Genomic DNA, 16843 nt, shown 5'->3' with positions numbered 1-16843 from the left:
TTTTTGTGACTAATATGTCATTGATCTGTCACAAAATGCCTCGTGTGGCGACAAGAGTGGGATGATGGTAGTTGGCGGTGACGGTTGTCAACACAATGGGTCTATTTTTTAAGATCTCGACGCCACGAATTTGTAGGATCTAAAATCAATCAATTTCGAGTTAGTATGAGAAAAATACGAATTTTTGAAGTTTTAATGCAAAAAAAATTATCATAAAAAAATAGGAGAGGTTAAGTGACGAATTCGTTAATAAATAAGGGCAAATCAGATCTTAATTATTGCCACATAAACCATTTAGCTATATCATTACAAATTGTCAAACGTAGATTAGATCCAAAATCACATGTTTAAAGTGGTCTAATTAGTTATAAATCTCTTTTGTTTATTGTTTATTGGTAATTTATGCTATTGTCATGTTGTATTTGTTTTGCATTGAATTGGAGATAAATTATTAAACTTTTATTATCTCAATTAGAATTTCATGTTTGATTGATGTATATACTACTTCAACAATCATATTTTTTTTATGGTTATCGGGTTGTAATTGTTTGAATATTACTATCAATTATTGTAGACTTTCCGAAAGAACTAAACGAGTGATCAAATTATAATGCATTTTATGTCATTCTTTCAATCAGATGTATGCACAAGATACAAAAAAAAAAACATTAATAGTTAATTAAATTTACTCTGACCTAGATTCATGTTGCTTTACGATCATTTTTCTTTTAAAAGAGAGAATCATACAATTTCATTCAATAGCCATTCGCATAGATAGATTCCCTCAAAAGGAAAATGATATTAAACTGATTATCACTAAAACAAAATTCAACATCTGTTAACAGCGCATCAGCGGTAATGTAATGTGTATCATCCACTATAAATATATGGAGCAAAAAAAAAAACACATAACTAAATATCATTTCTCTATAATATAAGGAACTCATATAAGGGGATAAGAGACCAAAATTAGACACCTCTCATCGTAAACAAGGATTAAAATCTCGCATCTCGCGGTCATATCGCACTTTTAATTTTGGGGGTATCTCGTCTCGTATCTTGGTATCTCGTAATATTTGATGAACGTTCGAGATATCTCGTACCGTCTGATAAATCGCATTCTGTGGGATATACCGCTAAAAAAAAATATTCCACAGGATATTTAAACAACTTTAAAATTAGGATTTTGTTTAAATTTAGAATACACAAAATATTAAATTTTAAAATAAAGTTTTCAACATTTCACACATAGAATTCTAAATAGAGTACAAATCAATACATAATTTGATCAAATTAATTACAAATTACATCTAAATCAACAAAATAAATATTTAAATTCGTATTAAAAAAAACTCATTTCAAAACAACAACATCAACATTAACAACATCTAATTATTCAAATAAAAATCCATATAAAATCAAGTGAACAAATACTTAAAAATCAAAATTTATATCTTCTTCTTCTTCGTACATCATAATTTCATTAACAATCATTCAAAAATCAACATCTAAAGTCTAAACTGGGCGAAAAATCCATTCAAAAATCAACTAAAAAAATTAAAAATAAGACTGAACACTTACCTCGTGGAAATTGTGAAAAACGGTGAGATTTGAACAGAAATGAACATCCGGCGGACGGCAAATGAATATCTCGCGCGAGATCAAGGGAGACGCGAGAAACATGACGAGATTTTGCGAGATTTAATACACTTCGCGAGATATTCACGTACCCGTCTTGCGCTTCTTAAAAACGCGAGATCTCGCACGAGATTTCTTCATCTCGCGCGAGAGTTTAATCCCTGTTTGTAAATTGATGTTTTTTGCAATTAAAAAATATAGTTTACATTTTGCTGAGTTTCTCTCTCTCTCTCTCTCTCTCTCTCTCTTTATATATATATATATATATATATATATATTTATTTTGGGTACTAAAAAGTATTGAGAAATTGACAACAATAATACCAATTGCTTGTCACTTACCAAAAATCAACTAAAACTCAAATATTGACACATTCAGTATCAAATCAGTCACGAACTAAGTTGATTTCGTGACACATTGATCAAGAACTGGTTGCAATTCGTGACCGATTTGATTTAAATGTGTCAATATTTAACTTTTGGTTGATTTTTGATAAATAACAAACAAATGATATTACTGCTATCAATTTCCCAAAAGTATTTACCCTTATATTTGTATTGTTGTTAGAAAAAAAAAAAAAAAAAGGTAAGCTAAAATGGATGGGCAGCAGCCTCTCCGCAACACCCACGTGAAGCTCCTCGCCTCCTCACTCCTGTCCCTCTCCCAATCCCACGGCAGCTCCTCACTCCGCCTCTCCCCCGGCGGCGCGTCCGTCTCACGCGCCGAGGCCGTCGGCACCGTCGTCTCCCGCGACCTCAAGCCCGACAAGTTCCTCAAGTTCGCCGTCGACGACGGCACCGCCCTGGTCGTCTGCGTGCTGTGGCTCAACCACCTGACGTCCCCTTACTTCTCCCGCCTCAGCCCCCAAGATCTCCGCCTCGCCGCCGACGCCGCCCTCCGATCCGCCGACGCCGCCGCCCTTGGCTCCGTCGCCAGAGTCCGCGGCCGCCTCGCCACCTACAGAGGCCACACTCAGATCACCGTCTCCGACGTCGTCGCCGAGACCGACCCCAACGCCCAGACTCTCCACTGGCTCGACTGTCTCCGCCTCGCCCGGACCCGATACCGCCACGCCCTGCCTCCGAATCATTGATTCCAATATAACGCGTTTTTTTTTTTACCTTGGAGCGATTTAGGGAGGTGAATCAAAGAAAAGAAAGAATTCGATGAGCTTACTTTCTTTCCATTGTTTTTCTGTAACGAAACTGTTATACGATAGGTTGGGATTTGGCGACGCGCTTGCCAAAGAAGAAGATTGTTGGAAAATAATCTGAGTCTGTTCTCCGGTTGTTCTCTTTTACGACGATTCTTGTTCGTGGCGGCTTTCGGTCGGAACTGGGAAAGCTTGGGCGGTAAAGAAGCAGTGGAAGAGTTGCTACGGGCTCAACAGAAATTGGAGCCAGACCGAAGGTGAGAAAGACTCGTTTATTATGATCAGAGCGTGCCTGGTTATGGAATAGATCTAGAGTTGGTGATTTTAATTTTGTAAACCTTTGTGTGGAGTCATAGGATCATTAATTATGATGCACATGAAATCTGTCGATGGGCTTTGCAATTCTCGATCTCTGCGTTCTTTATTGTTGGTGAAACCCGTCCCTTGTGCGACAAGTTACTTGCTGTGAGACTGTGGAGTAACGAAGCAGTTTTCATATTAAAAAAAAAAAAAAAGGAAATATAGGCCTTGCCGTCATTTTTTGAACGTTTGATTTATACGAGTTTAAGTGCTTAGGCAATTAGATATGTCTATGTCGTCAAAACTGCAGAACAAGCTTAGAAACTACATTAATTTTGTACTCCGCATAGCAAAAAGTCCAGAATGAAGTCTTTTTTGTGTTTTTTTTTTTTTTTACTAGAATATCATGCACAACATCATTAAGCTTTTTGCAGTACAGGGAATAACGATACATCTCTGAGAAAGCTAATCATTGCAGACCGACTAGGTTGTATGTTTGAAATCCACGGAAATATAATAAAATGCATAACAATATGGAAAGTCGAGACTGTAGTAGGTAGATAGTTTTTTAAATCGAAGAAGACTTATACAAGAATTGAGTAATTGCTTACTGCTAGCGTACCGCAACTTTGATTTTGTTGGTGAACCACGTGCCGCAGAGGAACTCAAAATTAAAAAAAAAAAAAATTAAACTTTTGCGTGTTTTCTATAGTTTTTGCGTTGTTGCAGTTTTTTTTTCTGAAAGATAGCAATTTTGTTTAAACCGCTTGCGGTTCACGGAATTCTGCGCTGAAATCGCAGAATCTCAAACCATGCTTTCAAAAGCTCACAATCCACACTGGCTCAGCTCAATCCTCATCATTTGATGCCTGATCTTCGCATGATAAAGAAGTCTAAGAGCAAAGAGCACTTAAGCAATCTCTCCGACGTGAAGTTCCATCAAAACCGGCATGTTGGTGTATGATGTGTGGTTCGACATTGCATTGCTGGTTCAAGCTGTTCGTCTAAGCTACGGTGGCTCGGATAGAGGAAATGTACGGCCTTAAAATGTAAATTATGGTTTGTACTTTGAACCAAAAAAGTGTATAAAGTGCGCTGCATAGTTTTGGTGAAGAATTACCCCTAGATTTGCTTGTTGAGATGGTTTTCTATGTAAGATATCGATGTGGTGTTATAAGAGGCATTATGTATGGCTCGGGTGAAATCACTAATGTTTTTGCATGTATAAAGAATGTTAAATACCCAGGCCTTTGCAAATGTCAATGTCTTAGGCGTACTTAAATTCCCAAGGGTTGATTAAATTCCTTTAGGACCAGGGTAGATGATACACCCTGTCCTAAAGTAATGTCATTTAATTGGTCACAGGGCTCTCTCTCCTTTTCGAGCAATGCGATATTGTAGTGAAGTGATGGGGTATCCATGGAAAAATAAAGCCTATACTTGCAAAGCGTGCAATCGAGTTGATCGATGAAGTGCCATCAAGGTGTTTGATAACGAGTTTCATAAATCATCTGTGAACATACGAGCATTGGCTCCCACTTGTTTTGCTCTTCTTTCCTTGTACTTGTACGTTGCTTGCTATAATTTTTTTTTCCCATTAATACTCTGATTAATCTTTGGTTATCAGTTAAATTTAACTGAACAATCAATTATAGTTTTAAAATAAATTCAATATCCCCGTTTCATTTAATCATTATTCAAGTGATTAAACAGTCTGATTTGTTATTAATTAGAAAGTCATTCTAGTCAGGTTATAAAAATTGGGTTTCCTTCTCAAATTTAAGGGGAAACTAAAATCTAAAAATCATGAGTCAGTGACCCAGTTTTAATTTTTAAACACATCCAATTAGTTAAAATCAAAACTGACTTTCATTTCATTTAGTTAATGATTTCTCAAAACCACTCCGAGTTTTCCGTGACCACTGTGACACCTGGCCGTTTCTATTCCACAAAATTGATATTTGGAGACTTGATTCAGATATATTTATTGTGGAAAAGAGAACCTGAGTGACAGTCCAATTGATAAGATGCCTTGCAAATCGCCATAGCTGGAGGATCTTTAGATGCTCAATCCAACCACTTTATATTTATAGGGCCCAAAAAATAGATTATTAACTAACCTATTTTTGTGGAAAAATAATATATGCTGCTGATTAATTTATGGATCCTGTTTCGGTTTCATGATTTCATCATGATTATATGAATTTCTATACAACCATGGTCAACATAGAACCTCAAGAAGAGACCAATGAAAGAAAACACTAAACAAAATCAAGTGTGTTATATTATAAAAAGACTCTTCTATATGCCAAAATGTACATGATCTTCTTCTTGCTACGTACATGCTCTGTCTAATTTCTAACCAGGGAAGCAAAAAATTGCCTACAGTCACTGCCCACTTTAAACTATATACTTCTCAAGTTAAAGAAGAAAAAACAGGACACCAAAAAAAAAAAAAAAATTCCGATGAGAGCTCAAAAAGGGTCGATGAAGAGAGAGAAAGAGGTGTGTCTAGTCATCCCAGAAGAGAAGAAGCACAGTACATTTCCATATAATGTAAAGCCTTGCCCTTTGCTCTCTTATCTGCTTCGAACATCTTGGCCACGTCCTCGTCTTTGAACTCCTTGTCGAGAATGCATTTGCGCTTGCCATATTTTTATATCCTTTTAATTGCTTTTCTTCGAGAGAGAGAGAGAGAGAGAGAGAGAGAGAGAGAGAGAGAGAGAGAGAGAGAGAGAGAGAGAGAGAGACTCTTTGGACCAAAATAGGTTTGTATTTGTGTTGTCTTGGGTTAACAAAATGGTTTAACAATTGGGATCTTAAATAGGAGAGGAAAATAGTATAGAGAGAGAGAGAGAGATGTGTGAGAAGCAATTTTGTGGTGGTTTGACAAAGGTTGGCATGGTGAGCCAATTGGGAGAGTTGAGAGTTGAGACCCCACATTTTTGGTTTACTTGAGAAACCAATTAAGCTTATATATCAGCCTGTCCCCTCTTTGCCACACCCCTTTGACAAAGACATTTCATCAACTTGGGTCATCCTTGTCTCTCCTCTCCTTCTCACATGCATGCATGTATATTGTATTATATTTTCTTCAGTAAAAATTGATTTTTCTTTTAATATAATTATTAGCATAACTACTTTGGAAATGAGGACATCCATATAATTGTTGGTTTTTCTATGCGGAGATTATTACGTGCATGCATGCAGATAAATGAAAATATGTTGGTTAAGGGGGGAATATTTTGAATATTATTCTTCAGTTTTGGTCGTGAGGAGGAGGAAGAAAAAAATATATTTTTATTTTATTTATTGTTTGCCACAATTCTTTGTAGCCACAAATGGGTGCAAGAAGAATATGGCAGCGGAGCAAATAGGTATAGATTGCAATAAATAAGTTGTTGATGTGGATGTCTCATGCCATAAATTCTTTGTTCCGTTAAAGAGTGCATTTACATTTAAATATGAGCATATAAGATTAATTGGCGGTCTCATAGTCTTCACTAGCATGGGAAATGATGTAGCTTTCTCGATATTCAATTTGTATCATGATAATCACCAAAGGCTTATTGTTTGCTTAACTTGTTGTAATCCGAATTTATGTCCAATGAGCTGTGAATGACAAAGAAGAACACACAGGGCCTAAGAAAGGTACCATTAGTTGACTTGATTAATATAGGAAATTGACAAATAAAGTTTCTTAGTTAATTGGCAACTTGTTGTTTTAGTGACTAACTACCATAATCTCTATGGGTGACTATGATGATGTCATGAGATATTTTGTACAGATATACAACAGCAGTCAAAGGCATTCTTGGGCATTGGAACAGAAGAGGAAGAAGGAAATGGAAATTTCATTTCTTCCAGTATTTTTTCATCGGAATCGAAAATTCTGCGGTTAACGGAATTGAAATTTCCAGTATCTTTCAGTACTATTCATCTCAATTTTTTAGAATTTTTTTTTATATAAAATGATATATTTTAGGTTTAAATTTTTTTGTTCCGTCAATAGTACCGAAAGTTATCGAAAGGAAGCTTCCACTTCCAATAAGCCGAAATTCCAGTCCTTAACGGGGAAGCCTTACTTCCGTTAAGAATCGGAATTTTCAGTCATTGGAAGTGAAACTTCCGTTAGCTTCCAATGCCAGGATTAGTCAAAGGTCGCTAATGCTCTCACATATGTGGGACCCACTTGTCATGTGGCTCCCTCTCTCACATAAACAGATCGTTGACAACTGATAAAAATCATTTTTATTTTTGTTATTATATTTGGTAACTCGTGGTTGATCAAAATGAAATTATAAAATTTTAAAATATTGCATTTGATTTTATAAATAAATATCTATATGGCAACTAGCAATGTATCCATTTTGAAACGTGGTTTTTAAGATCTAGCCCACGTTTGATAAATTTTGTAATCTACGAATTTACTGAAATTTACGACTATGAAATATCGAATATACCCTTGTGTGGTTTAAATTAGTGAAAATAAAACAGTAGCCAACATTTGAGTCCTACTAATAAGAAAGTCAACAACGTCATCATGCTTAGTACACGATTGGATTCAAATTTGAATATTTAAAAGGAAAATCATTAATGAATATAATATAGGAAATAAATTAAATATTGATTAAAATAACTAACTTGGGAATCATCAGTAAATTTTTGTTAATTTTTATTTATAAATTATGCATTTTCAAATTTTAGGGCTGTAATAATTATAATTTTTTATGCATATTATAAACATTTTTCATACGTTAAAAAAAACATAAGTACTTCTTAGTTAAGGAGATATATTCGTGTGTATTGAAAAGAAAGTCAATGAAAATCAAATCCATATCAAATCAGAGCAACTAACTAACCTACAGAACATGACATAAAATATATGATGGAATAAATTTATATAGCGTGTAATAAAGTGTGTACAACAAAATTAACGAAAATAAACCAAAATAAAGAGGCGATTTTAGCGCGTAATAAAGTGTGTACAACAAAATAAACCAAAATAAATAGGCGATTTTGGCGGTCTCTTGTGGTCTCCGATTCACGGCGGAGGGAGATGAGGCAATTGTAGCGGATTTGGGTGGTCGCGCAGATATGTGGTCTCGCGCGAAGGAAAGAACACAGTGGTCTTGTGGTCTGCGCCGATGGTGGATGGAGAGAGTAGCGAGCGATGGTCTGGTGGTCTGCGTCGGTGGTGGTCGGAGTGAAAAGAAAGAGAATTGAGGGTGGTCGTGGTCGGAGTGACGAGAGAGAGAGAGAGAGAGAGAGAGAGAGAGAGAGAGAGAGAGATATATATAGATCTGATTGTGAAATGTTGGCTACAACGTGTATTAAAGCTTCAATATTTAGCGGCGGTCAAACTTTAGATACATGTGATATTCAATCGACTTTTAAATAAAGGATAAATATATAATTTGTTAAATGACTAATTAAAGTCACGTCATCAATTGTGGCTATGTTTGAAACTTAGCTGAAACAGTGGATAAATTATAATTTTCACGTTTAAAGTGGTTTAATCCGTATAATTTTTCATATTTATATACACAAAAATGTCAAATTTTGCGCAACATAAATATATACTGCGCAGCATTTAATCGGTCGCGCAATCATTATGCGCGACATATATTTATGCTCACATTCAGGTGCAGAAAATTCAATACCGCTAAAACATTGAGCTTCAGATTATCAGTCACACATCGTACATTTTCACCCGGTAAAAGTAGATCTCGTGCTTTTGCCACATGTGCGATAGATTTATCTGTCGCGCAAAAGTTAACTTTTTTTTAATATTTAAATTGCATTTTAGTGAATTCAGTTCTATCAACTTAAAAATGATGCATAAAGCGGAGACAATAGAGGCCAACTACACCCTAGAACAAAGTTGATAAAAAATTTAATATTATTATTAATTTAAGTTATAGAGACTTGTTGGGTCAAAACTGGTCACTAATTTTGCCAGTATTAAGCTCTTTTGGAAACATCTGCTTTGGTAATATTTACTCTTAAAAGCTAATATACGGGAGCTTCCCACATAACGGTTGGCACAAATATATTTAGAATATGAAGTTATCTCAAAATCATGTCTATAAATATTGAATATTGATGGTATGGATTTGAAAAGTATAATCTAATTCTGTAAAAATTAATACAAGTAATTGTAATTATGTGGAGTTATAAATGCTCAGAGTATTGTTTGAACTTTGAATAATAGATTGAATAGTCCATGCAATTTTGAGGATTATAAGAGCATCTCAAATATTAACACTATATATGGTGTAATTTTTACACTATTTTTTTTGTTCCGATGGTACTACACTATATCTTAGACTAAAAAAAATTATAATAATATGCTTTCTGGTTAGGCTTTTTAATCTAAAATATTTTTAGATTAAGGTTGTGTTTGGTAGTTAACTCAAACTGTTTTTTGTTTTATGTTTTCTAATTTTTGTAGTTGTACTGAAAAACTGTTTTGTAGTTGTTTTCAAAAAGTTGTTTGGTACAGTTTTCATTTTTGTTTTTGACAAATTGAAAAAACTGGAAAAACTGTTTGGTACATTTTTCACTTTTTTTTTTTGTTGAAAAAATGAAAAGTGAAACCTGTTTGGTACATGGAAACAATTCTTAACTCAAAAAAAAAATTTTAAACATAAATTTAACTACACAAAATATAAATATGACATTATTGTTTAGATTGAATACAAAATTTTTTTTGTCATCATAAATATGAAATCATTCTGCATAATCATCCCACATAGCTTGAGCAATAAAATCTCTAAGCTCGGAATGTGCACGTCGAGCTTGTGTAGTTGCGCTTGTGTACGACGGTCCACCAACTTCTGACGCTTATGAGTCTTAAATAAATTGATCCGAATAAAAAGTAACCGAGAATTCCAAAGCGAATCAAATCTAATTCTTAAACGTTGTTAAATAAATAATCATAAATTATTTATTTAAATACAAGAAATACATCACATAATCAAATCTAAGAGCATTTAAACGCACTAAGCGATTTAAAAAACTCACGAGTTTATCGAGCTTTAACTACGATAACTCTTTTCTTGAAAATTTCAAACTCCGGCTTCGTTGCCTTCGACTCTGCCGGTTCCTGCTCATTCGTCCAAATCTGTAATCAAGTCATCGAATCCGATAACGAGTCAATTTCACAATTTCAAACTCGTATCAATTCCAAAATCCAAAACCCGACATCTCAAACCCGAACAAATTCAAGTAAACATAACCCGAATCCGAGTAACTAAATACTAACACCCAAAAACGTTCACACACAATAACCAACCCGAGGCTCAGAGATCATGACAACATAGTCAAACCGAAACACACAGCCAAAACCAAGCCCACGGCCACAACAAACACACAACCAAGACAAGTCACACGGCTATAACAACAAAACCCAACCAAATTCGAGTTCAATTTCTTCATTTCAAATCATCAACATCGATTATCAAGCTCCACCAACCATTAACCTCATAAACAACTCGGATTAAGAAAAGCCCCAAACCCAAAACCTCAAACCCTAACATCTTGAATTTCAATTCGGGAAAAAAAAACCTCACCTCGTTTCTGGAGGAATTGAACCCCTCCGGCGTTCACCTTCTCACTCGCCGGCGTCCTCTCCAACTTGCAGCGGCTCAGCCTTCACGGCGGTCGCGCGCCCGGGTTCGTTCCACGGCGGCGGTTCACGTGAGAGACGGCTGGGTTAGCTCGTCTGGGCCTCGCGCTGAAGAGCTGTGGCTCGGAGATTGCTCACGAGCTTGGTTCTGTGGCCGAGAGCTTGTTCAATCTTTTCTCCTCTTCTTTCTTTCTTTTCTTATTCTTCCTCTGCTTCTCTTCTCCCACGCGCTCATCCACCTGCAACACAGAAGAAAAAAAAAAACGAACGAACATCCACACAATCGAGAATCAACCATCGAACCACCATTATCAATCTCTAACCCTCGTCTTCTTCTTCTTCTTCACCTCGGGGCTACCTGCAAGCACAGACGAAGGAAAAGACTCTTCAGTTTTTTTTTTCCCGACAATGAGAGAGGAATGACAGAGTACACGCGAGAAATAATTTCGAAAAACACCTTGGGCTTGTTTTCAATTTCTTTGACCTTTTTTCAAAACAATTTCCAAAATTTTTTAAAAATTTTACCCGAAAAGTTTAACCAAACACCACTTTCAACTTTTCTTTCCTATTTTTTTAACTGAAAAAGTGAAAAACACTTTTTGAAAGGACCACCAAACAAGACCTAAGTGTCTTAATTTTATTAGTTATTTAGTTATGTCTAATTACATATATAAAAATATAACTGTATTTTATTTATTAATTATGTGTAACATATAGTATAAATCTATAATAAATTATTTGAAAAAAACATGATTAATAAAAATAAAAAATTAATAAACTTCATTATATATATAATACAATATTTTTAAGAAATAAACAATACACCATTAAAAATATATAAACATGAAAAATGAAAATTACATATTATTAATTAAATTAATTTCTATAAGTTAATTTATTGCTATTTGTTGTTCTATAAGTTTAACTATGTTTTTTTGTAGTATTTATTTTGTAGTAGTATTTTCTTGTAATGTTAAAATTTTTGTAGTAATAGTATTTATAGTAGTAGTATCTTTTAAATATTGACTTAATTTGATTTGGTATCTATAAATTATTATTATTATTAATTATCGGCTTAATTTGGTTTGATATCGATAAACTTTTTTTTAATTATCGGTTTAATTTGAGTGGTATTTAAGAAATTAATTTGGATTATGAATAAAACTCCAAAAAAAATTTATTGATTAATTGGATTAACTAAAATATGTACTTGTAATTATGGATTGTGAATTAGTTATATTAGAATAACAAGTATTTGTTGCAGCTAACTAATTTGCTGCTTTTTAAAGATCTAGCATAAGTTTCATTTTATTAGGAAAATAGTTAATCAAGCCGAAGTTAATTAAATTAGTTGTTCAGTTAATTAATTTAATTAACTTCGGCTTGGTGGAAATGAAGGTTGACTATTAAGTTACTGACCTAATTGCCCCTTAAAATAATGCTTAAACATTTGATGTAAAAGTTGTACAAAATATAAAGCTATAGAGTTTTACCATTGTAGAGTTTAACTCTATTTATAGAATTATAAAGTTATGCATTGGAGAAGCTTTAACAATGAGATCACAAGCGATGATATCCACCTAATAGCATAATAATTAGAGAAATTGACAGCAGGAATACCATTTATTTGTCACTTATAAAAAATCAAACAAAATTCAAATATTAAAACATTTGGTACTAAATCGGTCACGAACTGCAGTCAATTCGTGACCAATGTGTAACGAAATCAACTTAGTTCGTGACTGATTTGGTACTAGATGTGTCAATATTTGAGTTTATGTTGATTTTTTTGATAGGTGACAAACAATTGGTACTATTGTTGTCAATTTTTCTAATAATTAATCAATATCGAAACTGATAATCTATTTTGATGGCAATTAAACGCTTATATCTAAGGGAGTGAATAGTAATTCGCTAAATAATCAAGAAAATTATATTTCGGTCTCAAAGTTTACAAACCCCTCTCGAGTTTTTATTTTCTTTAATCTTATCCACAATGAACTTACAGCCTAAAACCTCATCAGATTGGAGATTCCGTCATACCTCTCTTGCAATTCTTACAAATATAGTACACACGATATTACGAGCTTCTGCAATATGAATCACAATGTACACTAGTACAATTGATAGCATCAGGTGCGACAAAAGTCGCACCTGAAAGCATAAATGTCGCACCTGAAAGTATCATCAGGTGCGACTTTAGATGCGACAAAGTCGCATCTGAAAGTGCGCACCTGATGATATTAGGTGCGACTAGTCGCACCTGAAAGTCATCACTATCAGGTGCGACATTTTAGGTGCGACAAGTCGCACCAAACGTCGCACCTAAATATCCCTCAAAATAAGAAATTAAAGCATGAATTATAGTATCAGATGCGACTAGTCGCATCTGATACTTTCGCAGGAAGAGTATCCGATGCGACTAGTCGCATCTGATAGTAATTTCCCGCAAAATATTTGGCGGGTGTTAGTACAATCAGATGCGACTAGTCGCATCTAATACTCTTCCCGCGAAAGTATCAGATGCGACTAGTCGCATCTGATTGTCTGTAGTTATTTTTTTTTAAATGCTGATTCTAATAGAATCAGCTATTTAAATATATAAAAATTATAATTTAAAAAATGAATTAAATAATTTTTTTGTTAAATTAAATAAATAATTTGAATAATATTAATTAGAATAAGTATATAAATAATAATATTAAATTCATAAAATTTGATAATTTACATTCAATAAATTAAAAAAATTACAATTTATTCTTTTTGTTTCCCTTTTTCATTCGAAGTCTGCCAATTCTGGAATGCACGGCCTCCTCTTCCGCCAGATCTTGCTCGTGCGCCTTGGCGACCTGATGCGCTGCCGCTCGAACGATGTCGCTGAAATTCTACCGAACCTGGCGTCTGATCAGCATTTGGCATGGAAGCGGATGGCGGCGTCTGAACATTCGGCATTGAAGCGGATGCCGGCGTCTGAACATTCGGCATTGAAGCTGATGGCGGCGTCGTGCCAGGGTGCATCATCGCGGGGGATGTCTGCATGGGAGACGGATGCTGCTGTGTGTAGGCAAAGAACTGTCGCTGAAACGCCTCCATCTGAGCTTGTTGTGCGGCCAACGCTGCTTGTAGCTCGCTAATCACTGGATCTGGAACGCGCGTCGATGAAGAACCTGAGGACGAGCTGTCGTCCTGAGCCTGAGCCAAGAGATACGAGGATCTCGGGATTGAGGGACCTATCCCGACATACCAATCTCGACGTTGCCCGAGAATAGTATCCATCGCGTACTTCTCCGCCTGGTCTATGTCAAACATTTGGCCTGACTCCGCTGCTTGTCGCTGCATATCCTCGACTTGAGTCATAATTCGCGCCTTCAAACATATGTTAAAAAAATTATTAAGATTATCGAAACTTGATTATTAAGTAATTAACACAAGTAACTTACAAATGCTTGTTGCGCCCAAGCTGTCGTCCAATTGCCTTGATCGTCTTGATGTTTTTTCTCCCACGTGTTTAACGCCGAGGCCAAAGTCCCATCTTCCCTACTCTGCAGTTCTTATGAAAATATGAGTAATGTATTTATTGCAAAAAAAAATTACAAAATTAGAATAAACTTACGTTCAAATGTCGATGAGCCAAAAAAGAAATCGACCCTTGTGTGGACTTCGTTTTCTTGTTCTTGGAATTGTCTCTGTTGCGAGTAGACTTTTTCTGCACATATTAAATTGCATTATAATTCGATTTCATAGAAGATAACATAATTTTTAGAATTATACATTACCTTCCAATCGTCAGTTGCGAACTTCTCTATCACCTTCTCCCAATCGTCTTTTTGATATCCTTTTGGGATTTCTTTCTTGGCGACATTCATTTGCCCACAACATTTTCCTAAGAAAGTCCCTGATAATCTAGACTTTTGGTTGCGCCTCATACGCTTTGCATCGCGAATGATAGTCTGGTCAATCTGATGACGATAGCAATCCGCCGGAAGCAGCTCGTCGGTCTCATCATCCTTGTACACGAAAGTGTACTCGGAACGAAGTGCGCTCAGAATATTGCCCAACATCTGCGGCGTCACTTCGTTCCAATCACGAAGTGTGACCGGGATATGGAATTTCACCAAAGCGCTGACGCGGTTGTTGAATACTCCTACCTTTTTTATTGTTTTTCTTACGTCCTGGTAGAAAGTTTGGTTGATTGGGTCGTACCTAACAACTTTCGCACCGGGTACCCCATGCGCTGCTTTTGCCGAAGTAGACCCGGTTGTTGGTCCCCTTGTTTTCTTAGGACCTTGGGAACCCGGTGTCTCTAGCGGAGACTCATCTCCACCTGCTCCTGAACGGTGTAGCGGAGACTCATCTCCACCTGCTCCACCTGCATCTGACATCCTGTAAGATGTGAACAATATTAGTAAATAAATATTAGTTTTCTGTTTAAAAAAAACGTGTACGGCACCACGGATTTTATTATTAACAAACCTCACATATGGCGGAGGAAAACCGTGGTTACATTATATAGTAAATAAACATACAAAAAAGATATTAATCATTCATCATCATCTATGCCTATAATGTTAATATCATCTTCTATATCGACATCAACATCTTCTCCCTCAAAAACGACATGTCTCTCATTTTCATCATCGTCTTCTTCATCATCGTCAACGACAGTCACTAACTCAGCTTCATCGATTTCGTGTCGATGATTCAAACGCTCGATGTTTGACAACTCTATAGTCAATGGGATCGAGGCTGAGTTGGAGGGGTCAACTTCAGGAATGTCCCAAATCCCTCGATGATTGCATTCCTGGACGATTTCCCAGTCGCCGCCTTTAATAAGATCTTCGATGTAAAAAACTTGTTTCACTTGAGTCGCGAGTACGTACGGCTCCTCTTTAAACCACTGTTTCGCAGTATAAGCATTCGTTTCTCCAGTAGTCTTATCGGTGTGCACTAGTCGGTTTGCATGATACTTGTCACCGTACCAAATGCATTTGAACAATACAACACTACAGTTATGCCTATAGTTCACGACGATGACGTCTTCCATTCGACCATAGTAAGTGAAATCATCCACAAGTACACATACACCGCTATTTTGAGTGACTCGTTGATTATCGCGACGACGAGTGATGAACTTCACGCCATTTACAAAGCAACTCGGATATTGATAGGCGACTTGAAGGGAACCGATAGAAAGCGAATAGAGCTCGTCAGACACGTCAGAACCACTAGCTTTCATATCAAAAATCTGATTACGAAAGAAAGCATTGATTAGCACTTGTGCGTTTATCAAAAAATTGCATTGATATTGTGTTATTACCTTCTTCTTAAACCAAATTTTGAACCTCTTTCTATGCTCCGCTTCAATATCGCGAACTCCAGATTCGCTCAAGAGATCCAAATGCTCGCTGTTATTAAAAACATTACTTCAATAGCAATATATAAAAAAGAATGAATTGAAACACATTCCCAACGATAACTTACGTCAAATATGGATCCACTTCAGGACAGTTGGTATAGATTTACCACTCCGCGTTCTCTTTCTGTTCATCGTCTAATACTATCGGTTTCATCATCCCATAAGGCACACACATCTCGGATCGAAAAAAAGAGAGCTCTTGCACTTGAACTTCATCTACACTTTTTTTATCTTCAAGATACCTTGCAACGAACGTCAGAGCTTCTTCTACAACATAAGCTTCCGCAATAGAGCCTTCTGGTCTAGCTCTATTTTTGACAAAATGTTTTAATGTCCCAAGGTATCTCTCAAATGGGTACATCCACCGCATATGCACCGGGCCGTCATACAACGCTTCATCTGGTAGATGAATCGCCACGTGAATCATGATCGTGAAAAAAGCTGGTGGAAATATCATCTCAAGCTTACACAAGATCTCGATGATAGACTCTTGCGCATTTTCAAGATCTTCTACTCTCAAGGTTCTCGAACTTATCAGCTTGAAAAAGTTGCAAAGCTCGGAGATCGTCTGATGTATTTCTTTTGGCACAAAAGGACGAATACCAACAGCCAACAACCTCTGCAAGATCACGTGGCAATCATGCGACTTCAAACATGTGAGTTTTCCATCAGCAGTCACGTTTTTCTTCAAATTCCCAGCGACCC

At 36.0% G+C, this 16843-nt stretch overlaps 2 protein-coding genes across 2 annotated transcripts; one reads left to right on the top strand and one right to left on the bottom strand.

Annotated features, from left to right (window-relative positions):
- Nucleotides 1-2218: 2218 nt before the first annotated feature.
- Nucleotides 2219-2746, top strand: STN1 (Nucleic acid-binding, OB-fold-like protein). The gene has a single exon (XM_089621712.1). It carries the CDS (start codon nt 2235-2237, stop codon nt 2730-2732), a length of 498 nt encoding a protein of 165 aa, XP_089477838.1. The 5' UTR covers nt 2219-2234; the 3' UTR covers nt 2733-2746.
- A 2496-nt stretch (nt 2747-5242) lies between these two features.
- Nucleotides 5243-5927, bottom strand: LOC149388552 (small polypeptide DEVIL 14-like). The gene has a single exon (XM_089624200.1). It carries the CDS (start codon nt 5742-5744, stop codon nt 5604-5606), a length of 141 nt encoding a protein of 46 aa, XP_089480326.1. The 5' UTR covers nt 5745-5927; the 3' UTR covers nt 5243-5603.
- Nucleotides 5928-16843: the final 10916 nt, after the last annotated feature.

The sequence above is a fragment of the Urtica dioica genome, chromosome 8, assembly GCF_054948205.1.
Source record: "Urtica dioica subsp. dioica isolate 48M chromosome 8, U.dioica_male_clone48M_v1_H2, whole genome shotgun sequence".
In the NCBI taxonomy this organism is placed as follows: domain Eukaryota; kingdom Viridiplantae; phylum Streptophyta; class Magnoliopsida; order Rosales; family Urticaceae; genus Urtica; species Urtica dioica.
The sequence above is the reverse complement of the archived record's forward strand: the minus strand, read 5'-3'. Positions and strand labels throughout refer to the sequence as shown.